A 15,183-nucleotide genomic window follows, 5' to 3' on the forward strand; every position below is an offset into this window, starting at 1 on the left:
TTTGTCTTGGTAAATCCAACATTGTACCACGTGTTCATTTCCACCATGACCTGTAAAGACCTTTTTGCTGTCCTTGATTTCAGAAGCAGTTCCCTTTCTTCTAATTATGATAGTTGCCCAATTCTGATAGTGTATTTATGATTTCAGGCATATGTGTCTGTGTCTGATAACATTTATTCAGATAATTCCACATCTGGTCACTTTTCCAAGAAGACTGTCAGGCTTTTCTTTTAGATCATGGGAATATGGAACAAGTTTGGGATGAGAAGGATATCTATGGGTTCCCTTCCTTCTCCAGCAAACATTCACTCAGTACAGAGCTAATTGTTCTGACACTGTGTCATGTGGCACATAATCAAATGCCTTACAGAAATCTCAGCATATTATTTCAAAGCACTTACATTATAAAAAAGAGTCTCTCTGTAATTGGAAAAGATAGAAAGTTATTTTGACAGGACTCAGGTGCTCAATGAAGCCATGTTGATTGACATTAACTGAGCTCCAGCTTTTCATTTATTGCTTTTTGTATATCAGGATCAGTGTCAAACTCTATTTGTCTTTAATTTCCCATAAAAATCTTTACAAATATTTGACAATTTTTGATTTTTCAGCTCTTCTAGAATTCTGCCAAAAGTACATGGCACAAATAACTGGAGTAAAAATGAATGTCTGCCTGTTTGAGGAATTGCAATGCTCTGAACAGGAAACCAGCTGTGTGTAGCTAGGGGAGGAGTCACTTGGAAGCCTGTTGTCTTGTCCATTTTGTTGATTTCTTGCTGTTTTTAAGGATATCACCAAAGATTAACCTAATGCATTATGTTAGTGAAATAGGATCAAACTACTCAGTGGAAAAGAAATCCTTCATTCTTTCTTCAACCTTTATCTGGCAAAAATTCTTGTCAGCTTGAAAGTCACTTCAATTAGCATTAGTGGGCCTGACCAGGAGTGGCTCCTGCAGAATCCAGAGGAATAACTTGTGTTTTCAGTGAGGCAAACCCAGCTCATTGCAAGTTTTACAGAACCTGTGCCTTTGTTTCAAAAATAAATAAGGATATTCAGGCCTTACTCTGCCTTTGCTTTGTGGTGTATTTGTGCCGACCTTGTAACTCAGATGTGTTCCAAGTTAACTGTAAAAAATTTACCCACATTTCTTCTGTGTTAAATGATAGCTAAGTTTATAGTGGACTGTCAGATTTCTTTACTTAATTCAGCAACATGCAAGACATCTATCTTAACATCTGGTTTTTAATAACAGTTGACATCTGGGAGCTCTTTTTTATTCCAAGAATGGGTTAGGAACAGTAGTGATACTGGCAGTGTATACTTTCAGGCTAAAATTCCTGTCCATTTCAATCATAATTAATTACCATTCATTTTATTAGATTTTTGGATTTAATTAAGTGCCAGCAATATGTTACACTAGCTAACTTTCCAGGTTTTGTCATTATTGAATGGGTTTTTTAAATGCTTCTAAGATATTAATGGTTTAATTTTAAGGATAGTAAAACGATAAGATTTTATTTGATTTTGAAATCCTGAGTTAAATTAAAAACATTGTGCTGTGCACCTCTAAGTTCTAGCAGCTGAGTGTTGCATCATTGGGCACATTAGAACTGTATACAGAGATAGCTGTGCATGTGCACATCTATGTGTGTTTAGATAAAGAGTCTTTGTGAAATTGCCATCTTAGTGTATCTGGGGAAGAACATTTCAATCTCCTGGTTTACTTCATGTTTATTTTTTAGATTTTATCAAAATTTATTTTATTATTAAATTCAAGTTTATAGCAAATGTGAAGAAAGACTTTCTGCTTTCAATTTATCTACCATAAACTAATCCCCTTTAAAAACAAATTAAGAAATTGTTATGAATTTTTGTATTTGTCATTAATGTTATTTATCCCTAAAACTCGAAATGAATAAACCTAATGGTTCAAAACTGGAAAAAAGGGGAAAAACTATTTAATAGCATCCAAAAATGTGCAGTGTTTAACACCTGTTGAAAAGATAAATTTATTTGATAGCATTTTGGAAAAGTGTACTTTTACTTTGCTAATGCTAAATTTTTGGGTTATTCAGCAGTTTTGTATCTTTTAACAAAGTGTAAGACAATTTGATTAATTTTTTTGCTTACCTAAGTTTTGACCTTTTCATTGCTCTCACTGTTGGCTTGAATTGCGTGCAATTAAAAAATAGATAATCTTTTAATATTTAATCTTATAATCATCTTCCTACACACTGTTTTAATGGGGAGGAAAAAATTTACGTCACTGTTGTTGTTTTTTGGTTGCTATAGATGCAGATTCTTGTGTATGTAATACAAGCTTGTTCATGTGTGTTCACTGGCTTTCATGAGAAAAAAAATCATGTTGTTAAAAGCCAAAAAAATTGAATTTCATATGCACCAAAGTAACTAACCTTTCTTTCTTTCTTTCATTCCAATGCCAACACCTTCTCTGTGCATCTCCTCATGTCTGGCACACAGGATGATGAGGAGGGTATATGGGCATAGCCGTTCCTATAAACCAAAGTTCCAGTTTTGTTTTGAGGGGTGAGAAACTCTCTTTTCTCTCTTTTTCATGTTGCAGTCTAATCGTTGTGTTTTCTTTTACACTGCATGGAGCTGTCTGTTTCTTGACAAGTGTGTTTATGAATGCTGTGATGATGTTTTCTCATGTGCAGTGAAAAATGAGAAACTGTGTCTAATGGTTTAATGGTCCAGTGGTTCTGTTTTTTTCATAAATTATTGTGGCTAAAGGTGTAGGTGGGTACAAAACTTTAAAATACATGTATTTGTATCTGTCTAGACAATTTTCTTTTTTTCAGTAGATGAGTTCTTTAAACTAGTATTAATTTGCTGTACCATTTCTAAAATCCCTTTAAGAGCACTGTAATATCTTTGCAGAATGTATATGAAAGTTTGATACTTAAGAAATTTTGCCACAGATTAAGCATGCAGTTATACTAGAATAGAATTTGTGGTATTCATGGAAAAACATGAGACTACCTCTTCAGCTGAAGTGTTTTAGTGAAATTTTAAAACAAGCAGCAGATATTTAGTAAGGGAAGTATAATCTCTCTATGCAATACATGCCCTTTGCCTGAAATATTATCATAGAATAACATCCATACAATAATTTCCTTGTGATATTCCAGAGTACAAAGTGCAGCTTGAATTGTTTGTCTCCCAAATGATGTGTAAATTGTATTATGATGGTGTGTCAGGTATGGTTGATGCATATCCACTTGTTTGGGGCTTGCCTTTGAAGCTGTGTGTAATTTGCAGCTCAAAGTCACCGTGGTCTCAACATTGCTGAAGACACCAGGCTTTGGTGGATTGCTTGTAGAAAATGTTGCTCAGTACTTCTGACAGGAACAATTTTATTTACTTCAATGGGCCAGTTCAGAAGAGCAAAATCTACTCACATAAGCAAAGATTAATGTTTTGTTAAAGCTTCTACACATTATATTGCCTTTGGCATTTTACCATTCTGCCTCTTACACTCTGCTGATTTTCATAACAAGTACTATGGCTGAGGGAAATCAAATCTCTCAGTCAACTGAGTGTATATTAAAACACAACATTAATAAAATTAAATTGGATGTATATCTGTCTTATTTAGAAAAGTTTCTATGTATTTTTTTTGTTACTGCAGACATCTATCAAAAGCTAATTGTGAACATGAAGAAAGCAAGAGAATGAACATGAGGAATATATTTTATGTTGGAGAGGAAAATAGAATAGAAACAATTTCATTTTAAAAGTATTTGAACTGCAAGAATGCGGGTTTCTAGAAAAAAATCTTTGCCTTACTATTTCGTACTTTGTATGTTTGTCATAATTTGTAGTTATACAGTTTAAATTATTTAAACTGTGACTGCATTTTCATTGCAACGTGGAACATGTTTTTGCCCATTTAGACACTCAAAACCACATTTGATTTGGTTTAAGAAAACCTGTGTATAAAGAATACAATGATTATGAAAGCTGGCTGACAAGAGACTGAGGGAATATTTATTTAGTATCTATTAGAGCAGTGTAAAATAGATTATATGCTTTTGAATTGTAGTTGATTTTTCTTTGGGAGGATTTTTTCCCTACCAAAAAACATAAGTGTCTGATCTACCAAAACATTTAGCTTCTGATCTTGTTTTGTTCCAAGACTAATGGTTATGATTGATTTATGCATTTAAAGCTTTTCTGGAGGCCATGAGGTGGGACTCTGCCTCAGTAAAGATAGTGCAGGCTGGGCCTCTAATTGTGTTTAAAACATAGTTAGTTAAAAAAAAAAAAGTGCAGCCCTTTAAACTTCAGGATGAGAAAGTGCTGTAAGGTTGTAGAGAACCTGCAAAGTGTTCAGGGAAATCTCCCTGGCCAGCCCATTTAGCAGCCAATGCAGCTGCAGTGCTCGAGTCTTGTTAGAAACAGGATCTCTTCCCCTCTCCTCACCCTTACAGAGGAAAAAAGAAGAAAGAAAATCATGAGGTGATGATAAGTTTTAAGAATTAAGCCTATATAGCAATCTGTCATGGGTAACTGAAGCCATGTGACCCTCAGAAACTATTTTGTGGTGCAGGTAGAACACAAGTGCTTGTTTTCCCTTTCCAGTTCCAACCACTGAAGTGCAGCAGACGCTGGAAAAACAGTTCAGGCTTTGCCACAAGCTGTGCATGTGTGAGAGAGAGCTCAGCACAAAACCTGTTTGTACAGTATTTTGTTTGTACAGTACTGTAGACTGTGTTCTGTGTCAGATGTGAAGTAGATTGGATGTTTGGACAAATTTATTGTCTGTGACATCCTCAGGGCAGGGTTCCCTTCACACGTGAAACAGAGAGTGACTGGAGCCTGTGCCTGGCAGCAGCTGATAGCTAGTGCTTTTGGAAATAGGATCATTCAGCTAGACTGCTAAATTTGGTTTTAGAAGCAGCCCATGAAGTCTGTAAATTTAAAATTTAGCCTTGGTAGACACTGTGTAGGCATTCTTCACAAGGCATCATTGCCATTCAGTAAAAAACTTCAAAACAGAAGTTGTCTGCAGCGTGGATGAGAGAATATTACTCAGGGAAATATTCACTGTTCACTTCAAACTATTGGATGTGTTTCATATGCTTCAGGGAGAAGGAGGAGAAGGCTGTTTTAAAACAAATGTGGTGCCTAGATTTGTCTTTGCTGAGATGTGGTGAACAATTCTCTTTCAAGAAGTGCTTGCTAAAACTAGCAGTACAAAGCAGACCAGAATTTGGTCATGTTGCTATATAAGGATGTGTTTAAAGGCATTAATTATTAGCTATTGTTCTGCTTTTTGTTTTCATTATTTCAAGTTAGGACTTTTGTAAATAATTTATTTTTCTTTTTGTTTGGCTTGTTTTGGAAAAAAGCATGCTAGCTTTGAAATGAGCATCAGTAGCATGCAAGGCAAGGGAAAAATAAGGAGCATGACTGTTTGCAGTGTTCATTTCAATTTTCTCATTGAGTGTGTGAATACCAGCTCTATGCTTCATTAGATAAATGGGTGTTGCTACATTGACTGGAGCTGAAGGGCATTTTGGATTTGTGAATTTTTAGGCATGATTGTTGTTTTACTGTAACTTAGATTTTACTAAACAAAGGGAGGAACCTCCCAAGCAATGTTTGTTTTCCAAACCTTGGACAGATTTGTGACTAGTCTTTATTCCTGTTAAAATACTTTTATTCTTAATGGAAGACATTTATAGCATTTATTTTTATTGGGACATTTTATATTAGTTAAAAAGTTACCTTTCTTTTATTCTTAAAGATTTCAATACTGCTGCTAGTATTTTTTGATATTAATTGCTCACTGCTGAAGACAGAGAGTTCTCATTAAAAGTAGGGATTTGTTTAGCTGTATGTATTTGGTTTTTTTTTACTGATTATATAATGGCAATGTGTCAATCACTTGACATGAGAGTTAAGGCTGGAAGTTGAAGTCCTGGGCCTGTTGGAGTTAATGAAAGCCCTGTTGTTTGTATTATTTTCTTTTAGTACTGTTCAGTTTTTACTTGAAGCAGTTTCTTTCTTTTGATTGTTCTATTCATAGCACACATATACACAGTATTCATTGCACCTGTGTATATACCCAAATGCATTCTCAAAATTATTTGTATGAACTAGATGTTCTTTGACAGGCATTTATCTAATCTTAAACACTGTATTTATGAAGCACCAAATCATCCTCATGTGTTACTGTAGAAATGAATTATATAAATTCAATAGTTTTTTGTCTCTTCCTTGTATTTTAGCTGTGTCAGTCAGGCCATTCTGCCTGAACTTTGGCCTCAGCTTTTTCACTGCAGGTGCAAGAGGTGTACAAAAAATAGAAAATGTAGCTGATGAACTGAACTTTAAAGCTTTTGATGTAGTCAGTCTGATGACAACTATCACAGGGCCTACCATCGTCATCAGTCGTGCTCTTTTGTAATCTTCCATAGTAAAAATAAATAACATACCAGAGCAGTTTTAAACACTGTAGAAAGTGAGAAAAGGCTGTATGTGTTTTCACAGCTTTCATCTTTGTCTTGAAGTGCTATAGTTGCTGTATAATGGAATGGTTAATTACTGATTTCACACGAGTAATAAAATCATCTAGCTGTTTAAAATCTGAAGCTGTTGACATCTTGAAAATAGTAGCAAAAATCTGCTCTAAAGATATGATTTCAGTGATTAATTGCATTGTGTTGGATTTCACATCTACAAATTATCATGAGAATGTGTGAAATTACTGTTCTTTTATTTGTCTTGAAAACAGTTTCAAAGGTTGTTAGGTGAATATTAGAGTATGTGAATGTGGGACTGCCTGCAGATCATTCTGGGTGGAAGGTCCTGCTTTGTTTGGAAGCAAAAGTGCCTCCTGATCTAATCACAGATCATATGACATAAACTTTTGTATGTAAGATTTTACAAATGAACACTAAAAGAATTTGAATAAACAAGATTTGTATAAATCGTTCTGGGAAGTTTATGAAAAAAATATAAGAGAAAATGTTCATCAAAGAATGGAAAATTTATACTAATTAAAATCTTCTAATATCTATTTTTAGTATTCTCTTAGTTACAATATCATAATGCTACCTTAAAAATAAGAAAAAAAAGTAAAAAACCTCCCTGTGCTGACCTACTTAACATCAATGAAATACCAGTTGTCATTGCACTTGTCTCTTGGTTTTCTCAAGGAAAAGCCCTGAGAGGTGCTGACTGCTGTCAGAGATAGGCAGTCCCCCCAGCCACAGGGCTGGAGCCACTTTGGAGTCACATCCACGCTCTCTGCTGTGCTCTCTGCTCTTCTGGCACTGGCTCTGCATGGGAGCAGGTTTTCAGGTCACACACCCTCAATAATGGAAACACATCTTCAGGGAGTGGGGCTGCAGCTCAGGCTGAGCTGAGGGTGGTGTAGGTGCAAAGAAACAAATGAAAGCATTTGGCTGTTCCAGCAGGCATCCCTGCAGACTGCTGTCCTTTTTCTGACAGAGTAAAGGCATTGGGCAGGGTGGGATTGTCTTGAGTGTGAGCCTCAAATCAGTGGCTGAAGCATGATAATTTATAAATAATTCTACAACAGAGAGTAAAAACACAGAAAGGTATGGAAAATACTGGTTTGTGAGATTTAATTAAGTTCAGTATTTGCATCTTGGGATTGTTTTGACAATATCAAGCTATTTGTATAATTTTGCTCTAGTAGTAAATACCAATGTAATGAATTAGAAATAGCTGAGAAATGCCTGTTAATATTTCTGATTTCACTATACTCAGTTAGTCATCTTATTTGGCATCAATGTTCTTATTTGTTTAAAAAAAATCTCTTGGGCTAATTGTTCATTTCCAGTGGTGATGGAATGTCCCTGCATGTCAGAAATGGCAGAACCTTGCTGTTTCATTTTGTTCCTGTTTTGACCTTTACTTTACAGACAATTAACCAGTGAAAAGATGTATAGATCTGTTTTCCAGAAGAGCTGTGATGATTTCACTGGTTCCCTCCTGGAGCCTTTCAGCACATCTGGCTGGCCAGACCATGAGCTCTTCTTCAGCTTGGCTCTGAGTTCTACCAAAGCCAGCCAGGCTGGCTACACAGTTTATGTATAGTTTTACTTTGAACCAGAACTTTTTTACCAAAATGAGCAAGCTGCTCACTTGAACAGCGTTACTGAAGGGTTTGAAGAGGTCATAGTTTCCTAGGGGAGAAGGATGAGAAGCTGGATTCCTTCCACAGCCCACCTGAATGGATGAGGAGCTCTGCCCCCAGCCTAAGCTGTGCAGCTGTGCCAGCTGAGGACATTATTGATTATTGCCACCCACCATTGTCCACTTGCTGCTCTTTTTCTGCTGGCATTGTAACTCCCCAGATCCATCAGCAGAAGGAATCAATCCCTTGTCAATCCCTTATCAACTTCAAGCCAGGTTAGCATCAGTGGTGATGAGTGCCCATTCACCAGGCCAGCCTGGCTGTCCTTGCCTGGTGTGGATAAGGGAGCAGAGGAGCAGTGATAACATCCAGCTGATGCTGGGGCACAGCTGCCAGTGGCACCAACATCTTCAAGTGGAAAAGCTTAGTCTGCAAGAGAATTATATCCATCAGTTAAAAACAAAAGGACCCTTCCTGAAATCACTTTATCTTCAAAGGCTATAGCACCCATTTAGGTAATCAGGTTATTAAAATAATGGAAATTTATCCATTGCAGTTTTCTTGTTGAACTAATCAGAATCAGAAACTCTTTGTTCATTTTGCAGATAGACATATTTCTACCAGATGCAAGCATGGAGATCAGTAATAAATGATATTTTCCATGGATCTGTAATTTTGGAGAATAAATCTGTGTAACATTTTAGGAAAACAAGTTCTAATTTTTTTTTCAGTTGGCATTTTTTCATAGATCTTGCAACAAGTTTTTTCTGAGCCAATTATATTAATAATATGATTAATTTTGTCGCACATAGTTCTAGGACCTTGAAATTAGGTGATAAATCTCAAATAAATCTGGGAGCCTATAAATGGCTACTGTTCCCAACGTGGCTGACACCTCAGTCTGAGTTTGCTGGAGCCATCAAAGCAGCACAGTTGCATTCTTTGTGTTGTGTCTTCCATCTGCTGAGCTGCTCATGAGCTTCTCATCAGGATTCATTTTAGCTCCAAGAATATGGTGAGGGTCAAATGCAAACACTGAGGTAAGTTTTTAATGATTCAGGGATTCTGTTAACTAGGATGATTTTGATTATGGCAGTTAGAGGTTTCAGGTCTGACTTTGGTCCTACAGGCCAATAAATATACTCAGGAATTTATACCTGAGTAAGTAATAACAGATCCCAACATTCTGATTGAACTGTGTTCAAGCCTTTTGCATTGGAAGTGCTCTAAGATTGCCTTTATGGGTTTTTTAAGTAATTGAGTATTATATCCTTATTTACATTAATTGCAGGGCAAAAAAATGATAAAGGTTTCTTGCCTTCAATGTTCTACTGCTGAAAGAAGTTTTTTTACCAAGTTTCTAAATTCCTTTGTGTGCTTTTCTCTGTGTTGCAGCTGTGGTTAGATTTAAGGAAAGCATCCTTATTTAACTTACCCACAGTCCTACTATGTCTGAGGTTGACAAAATTGCTGAGAAATTTATGTAGATCCTGCAGCACTCATTTGTAACATATTTATGAATGACAGGACATTTTTTTAAAAACTTGTAAAACTGCTTGAAATTTGCTATCTGCTTTTCTTTGCCAGATTTCTTTACCAAACCACATTCAGCTTTTAATCCATCTATTACACAACTCATCTTCTAAGAGATCTTATTCTCCATTTGTCAATTTGCCCTATTTCTAAAGTCAGTGGCAGAAACTTTAATAAGAAGCTGTTGTATTGTTAACTGTTTTATAATTGAAATGAGCTATTTTACCATTTCAGTGTTGCAAATCTCTTTACCTTGAGGCTTATGATCTATTTCCATTGAGTAATTAATAGGTGGAAGCATATTTAGAACTAGAATAACTCTTCATTTTTAGGAAAATGAATAATCCTCAAAAATATCTGCTAGTAGCAACAGTTCTTTGAATTGAACCTGTCAACCAAAAAAGCCTGCAACTCATTGCAAGGGAGAAAAGAGCTCAGAGTACTAATTCCATTTTTTTTTTAATTTATCTCTTTTACTTAGTAAGTTTCTAATTTTTAATTAGAAGACATGAAGACAACTTGTTCAAAAATTGCAGTGCCTTAGGATGCCTTCTCTTTTGGTTTTGTGGGGAAGAGAGGTCTTAGTATGAAAACTGCTGAACTGGTATATGAATCCTTCACAGATAGTCTTATTGCTTGAAGGAAATTTGAAAAGTTTTATCTGGATGTGATCCCTCAGAACAAAATTACCTTGTCTTTCCCTCTTAAAAGCAGCTCCAAAAATGTACTTTAAACAAGCTGAGTGAGAAAACCTTGCCTTAGTTACAGAAAAAAGGTACAGTACAGAGAAAAACCCATGAGCTCTCTGGCTGCATTTGACTGCTGTTAGCACCAAGACCAAATGAGCACTGTCAGCTGTACTTTCACCAATGTGCTCTGTTTTTCCTTGAGGATTGATAGGTTTAAATGTACTGATTCTCTCCTTGAGTCTGTCAAACTTTGATCTGATGCTGAAGTGTTCAAAAGCTTCAAGCATTGCAGGGTTTCAGCGAACTTGATCTTACAGGTTTAACTTCAATATTGTTTCCATTTTGAAGTCTGTCATATGGGTGCACCACAAAGAGTGTTTGGTTTTAGCCCTGATGCCTTGAGTGGTGGTATGCAGCCAGTAACAGAATACTTGGAATAAAGAAAAATCCTGAAATGAATCCCTCCAGCTATGGGCCAGTTGAGAGCAGAGAGACAGGATGTAAAGTAAAACCAGTATGTCTCCTTTGATCAAAGGATAGATTCCCCACCACCACCCAGCAGGTGATTAACACATAAATACATTTTCCCCTAAATGGGTGGGGGGACAAAGCTGAGTATCTGCTTAGCACCCATAAAGCAAGCTTCAGTTAATAACTGATGTTAGAAATATTTCAAATGCTGTCTTTGTGCGTTCAGTTTCATGGTTTTATGTGATCTGGTGCACGTAAGTGCAACTAAATTGTCTTAGAATAGGAACTTTTCTAAAGGAAGAATTGCTAAGCACCTCATGAAACTGCATTTTGATTTTCAGACAAAAAAGCTCTTTGCACATGGAAGTGGTTGCATATTTTTCATTTATACTTTCTGTATTTAGAAAAAAATCATTAACAGTCAACTGCACCATGAATTTGGGGTATGGTGCAACAGCCCTGCAGGGTGTGGTGGTACATGGTTTTATACATAAAAGCTGCTCAGAAGCAGACTTGACCAGCTGGAAGATCTGAAAGCCACAGAGTGTTTTTACTTCAAAAGTAATGACAGTGGGTGTTTCAATTTTATTTTTTTTTCTGAAACTATATTACTGGGTTTAGAAATCTTTATTTTCTCATGGTTTCATCATATTTAATTTATTAAGTGCTGAATACATGTTTGTTGAAGAGGAAGAATGTAGCACATGAAGCTTCCACTCTCCTGGAGGATTTACAACACAGCAATACATTGGTGTCAGTAAACTCTGTCATTGTCCCATGACTTTTTGAGGGCAAGATTTCACATCAGAACTTTTGGAGAGAATGTCAGCTATGCTGTTCTCATTTTTATGATTTTGACACTCTTTGCAGTGTCAAAATCATAAAACACACCTTTGCTGTATTCTACTTCAGGTATGATATAAAAATCTCATTTATGAGTTTTTCTAATAAGTTGCTTCACTTGAATTGCCTGATGGAACATTGTCTTAAGAAAAAATGTACTGAGAATTAATTGTAGTATAGATATTTTTATGTGAAAGGAAATCAAAACATCTGTCTCACCAAGCAGGATCTACCACATATCATCATTCAGAGACCACTCAGCTAATTATGAAGCCCAGTAATTTTTTTTCTCATAATTTTATCATGTGAGATCAAATGTAGGTACACATATGACACAGATAGTTTTACTAGGATCCTGCAAACGCTAAATAAAGTATTTATCCCATTGCCCAAAAACTCTTACATTCTTTTAATGCCATGATGGATATTTTTGAAATGGACAGAGATCCATTGCCAGATTCTAAAACAACATGGAATATATAAATCCAAAATCAAAAAAAGATGCAAATATTTAAAACAATCAAGAAAAGAAAAGATTCTAGAAAAGAATCCCAAATCTATGAAAGCTGCGCTGATTATTGGCTTTGTTGCAAGACTGCACTGTGGTTGGTCCAAATTGTTTGCATTGCTATTGGTATTATAATGCAATTTTAGATGCCTTTAACAAGAAAAATATTGTTTATCAGCCAATCACTTTTCCTTAGATCAAAAGCAATAGTTGGAATTTAAAACCTCCAAATCTGCAGGAGAGGTGTTTGACAGAATAATGCAATTTAGTAAGATGGAAGAACATTGGTTTAAAATGTTATTTACATGTTGTTTTTCTATATTCTTCCCAGAAGTGGTGGGTAGAGTGTGCAGAGTTTGCAAGAATGGGTTACTCTCTTGTCAAGTGTTACAAGACTGATGGTCAGGTAGTTCCAGCAGTGTGATTTTTAAATGTTGACAGATAAAGGTAGAAACAAGTGCTGAGCATCAGAACAACTAATTCTGTGTCTTTGGGGAGCTTTTTTTTTAATAGTAGAAAAACTGCTTTCTTCTGCAGTGCCCAGTTTTATGTTGCTTCATGATTTTAGCTCAAGATTCCATACTTTGTGTGACACTGCTCAAAGCCATGTCACGATACAGTTGTGACAAAGCATCACCCATCTCCTGAGGCAGCCTGGCTGCCAGTCACAGGGCGGCTCTGTCCCGAATATCCCGGGGCTGAATTCTTGTTTGCATTTCCTTTACAGAGAGCCCGAGGTTGTTATTACACCTGCTGGTGTTCAGTGTCACTGACCTCTCACCTAAAGCACCATCAGGTGCTCTCTGGCATCCAGCCCACTTCAATTAGCTTCATTTGTCATGTACTCCTATCTGCCAGCAAGCAAACTGCAAAAAGAGGTCAAAGTAGGGATTTTTCAAATGTAAATGTTTCCTGCAAGCTGCTGTTGAAACTTAGACATGTCATTCAAGATGCATGTCGCTGCTTGCCCACTCGCTCAGGGAGCTAATTGTCTTTTACAAGAGCTTGCTTTTCTCAGTGTCTTTGCAAGTGTTGTCTGGGGTTGTTGCATGCATATTCCTATTGCCAAGTATTGTTGCAGGCAATAAATAAATCACAATATTTAGAACATGTTTCACCCAGATGCTGCTTTGAAATACTGAATGAAAATGTGGAGGGGGAAAAAAGTTTTAAATCACAAACAGGAAGGATCCGAGTATCTTGTTACAACTGGTGCTTTTTTAATATGGGATGTGTTCAAATTTATTTTACAATATGATATTGAATCTGCATTTTAATTTTAAGAAATTTTGTCTCCCTTTATGGTTTGGGGTTTTTTGCTTCTTTTGGATGTTTAACTTTTTGGCTTATTTTGCTAATTTAGCTCCTAGGGTGACCAAATGAGTAACATAGTAAGATGTAGTTTCTGGTAGTAGATGATCTTTTAAAACTTAGTGGTAATTAATATCCTGAAGAATTGTGTGAATTCTGCAGAATTATTAAATATTTCAATGCCTATGACAAGAGTACAGCTTGTATAAGGTAGTGGTCCTTAAATGAAAATTACTGCAGGAAGACGCTGCTATTCCCAGGAACTGAAAGGAAGCGTGATGAGGTGACAGAAAATATTCTTCCTGCCTTATAGAATAATAATTTCTTTTTGGTTTTGCCATTCTTATAAAGGAACTGAAACTTCATCAAAAAACTATATAGTTGTACTTGGATCAGATTTAGCAATTTTGGCTAAATAATATCCTGGCTTTCTTCTGCTGTTTTTTCATTCCCACTGCCAGTAGTGAGGAGGAAAGATTTGTCTTGGTGAGATGGGAGTGAGAAGGAAGAGATGGGTTGTGAAGTTGGGAATGGGCTTTGTGGGAGTGCAGATTGAGGGAGAGAGCCCTCTCCAAAGCTGTGACTGTCCTGTGTGATGGATGACAGAGCTGCAGCCCCGGGTGTGTTTTCAGCAGGGGAGGCAGGAAGGAGCTGGAGGACTGGGTTGGCTTTAGCATGAGGGCAGGGCGTAGTTTGTTTTGGCAGGACTGAACTTCTGCGATGGAGTGAAAAGGTGAATGGCAAAACAGGTTATTTGGGTTATGTCCAATGAGAGGGGTAGGTAAACTGTGGGCTAGGAGCATTCAGGGTAGAATTAAGGTATGTGGAGAACAACAAAGGACTGAGAGAAAAATAGTCATAATTTCTTTCAACTCTTCAAGTTGTTCTTTGGTGGATTTTCTCCATCATTCTTTTGAATTCCTTTTGTTTCCATTTTCTCCTAATTTCCTTTTCTTATGTTTTTTCCCTCTTGTCTTTGGCTAATCTCACTTGACAGTACAATTTATTTACTGTGGCATTGCTATAGTTCATAATCTGCATTCCTACCCCAGAGAACTTCTTTTCTCCCAATTGAAATCATGGCTACTGCAGCCTTAGGTATCCAGTTATTAACTGAAGGAAATATATGTAAAATAGATCATCTACCTTTTGCTTCTGCTTCCTTATTTCATAATTAAACTTTTCAAATTGTTTGTTTTAATTAATTTGGTTAGATTCCCCAAATAGTCAAATTACTGCAATTTGTAATTTCCATTTGCAGGTATGTAGAATGAGCAGCACACAGCTGAAACCTCAAGGCAGGAAAGGAGAGGGAGGTGAGGTCTGGAACACAAAGGAGGAGGAGATTTTCCTTCTGCCTTTGATTTTGGCTGTGTTGTGCTAAGGCAGCTTTTGTGTTGGTGATTACTTCAGGCTATGAATATGAAAGCCCCTTTAGAAAACTGACTTTCAGAATAGAAAACAGTTGTTTTATTCATTGCTGATGGTAATAACTAACACATATAAACTGTCTGCTACTCTAGGTGAGTCACCACACAGAAGCTTTAATACAAAATAAACTGCCTGGGATTTAGTATGGATGGAGATGTAGCATACACAGCATCTTGCCAGCCCAAAGGCAAATCTCCTGAAAGGCTCTTCCAGCTGACTTAGACAATTTATATTGATTACATTACTACAGTAATGCATTT

General features: G+C 36.4%; 1 protein-coding gene across 12 annotated transcripts in view; it reads left to right on the forward strand.

Moving 5' to 3' along the window:
- The window catches only part of ERC2 (ELKS/RAB6-interacting/CAST family member 2), a 404,073-nt gene that overhangs the window by 293,934 nt on the left and 94,956 nt on the right, over positions 1-15,183 (forward strand). For all 12 annotated transcript variants that reach the window (XR_009115064.1, XR_009115063.1, XR_009115065.1 and 9 more), the window contains one exon: positions 2,485-2,550. Coding sequence is in view for 1 of the 12 variants with exons in the window: in XM_058031993.1 (XP_057887976.1) it covers positions 2,485-2,511 (27 nt within the window). In the remaining 11 variants the exon portion in view is untranslated. The remainder of the gene's footprint in view (positions 1-2,484; positions 2,551-15,183) is intronic.

The sequence above is a fragment of the Melospiza georgiana genome, chromosome 11 (genome assembly GCF_028018845.1).
Source record: "Melospiza georgiana isolate bMelGeo1 chromosome 11, bMelGeo1.pri, whole genome shotgun sequence".
NCBI classification, from domain to species: Eukaryota; Metazoa; Chordata; class Aves; order Passeriformes; family Passerellidae; genus Melospiza; species Melospiza georgiana.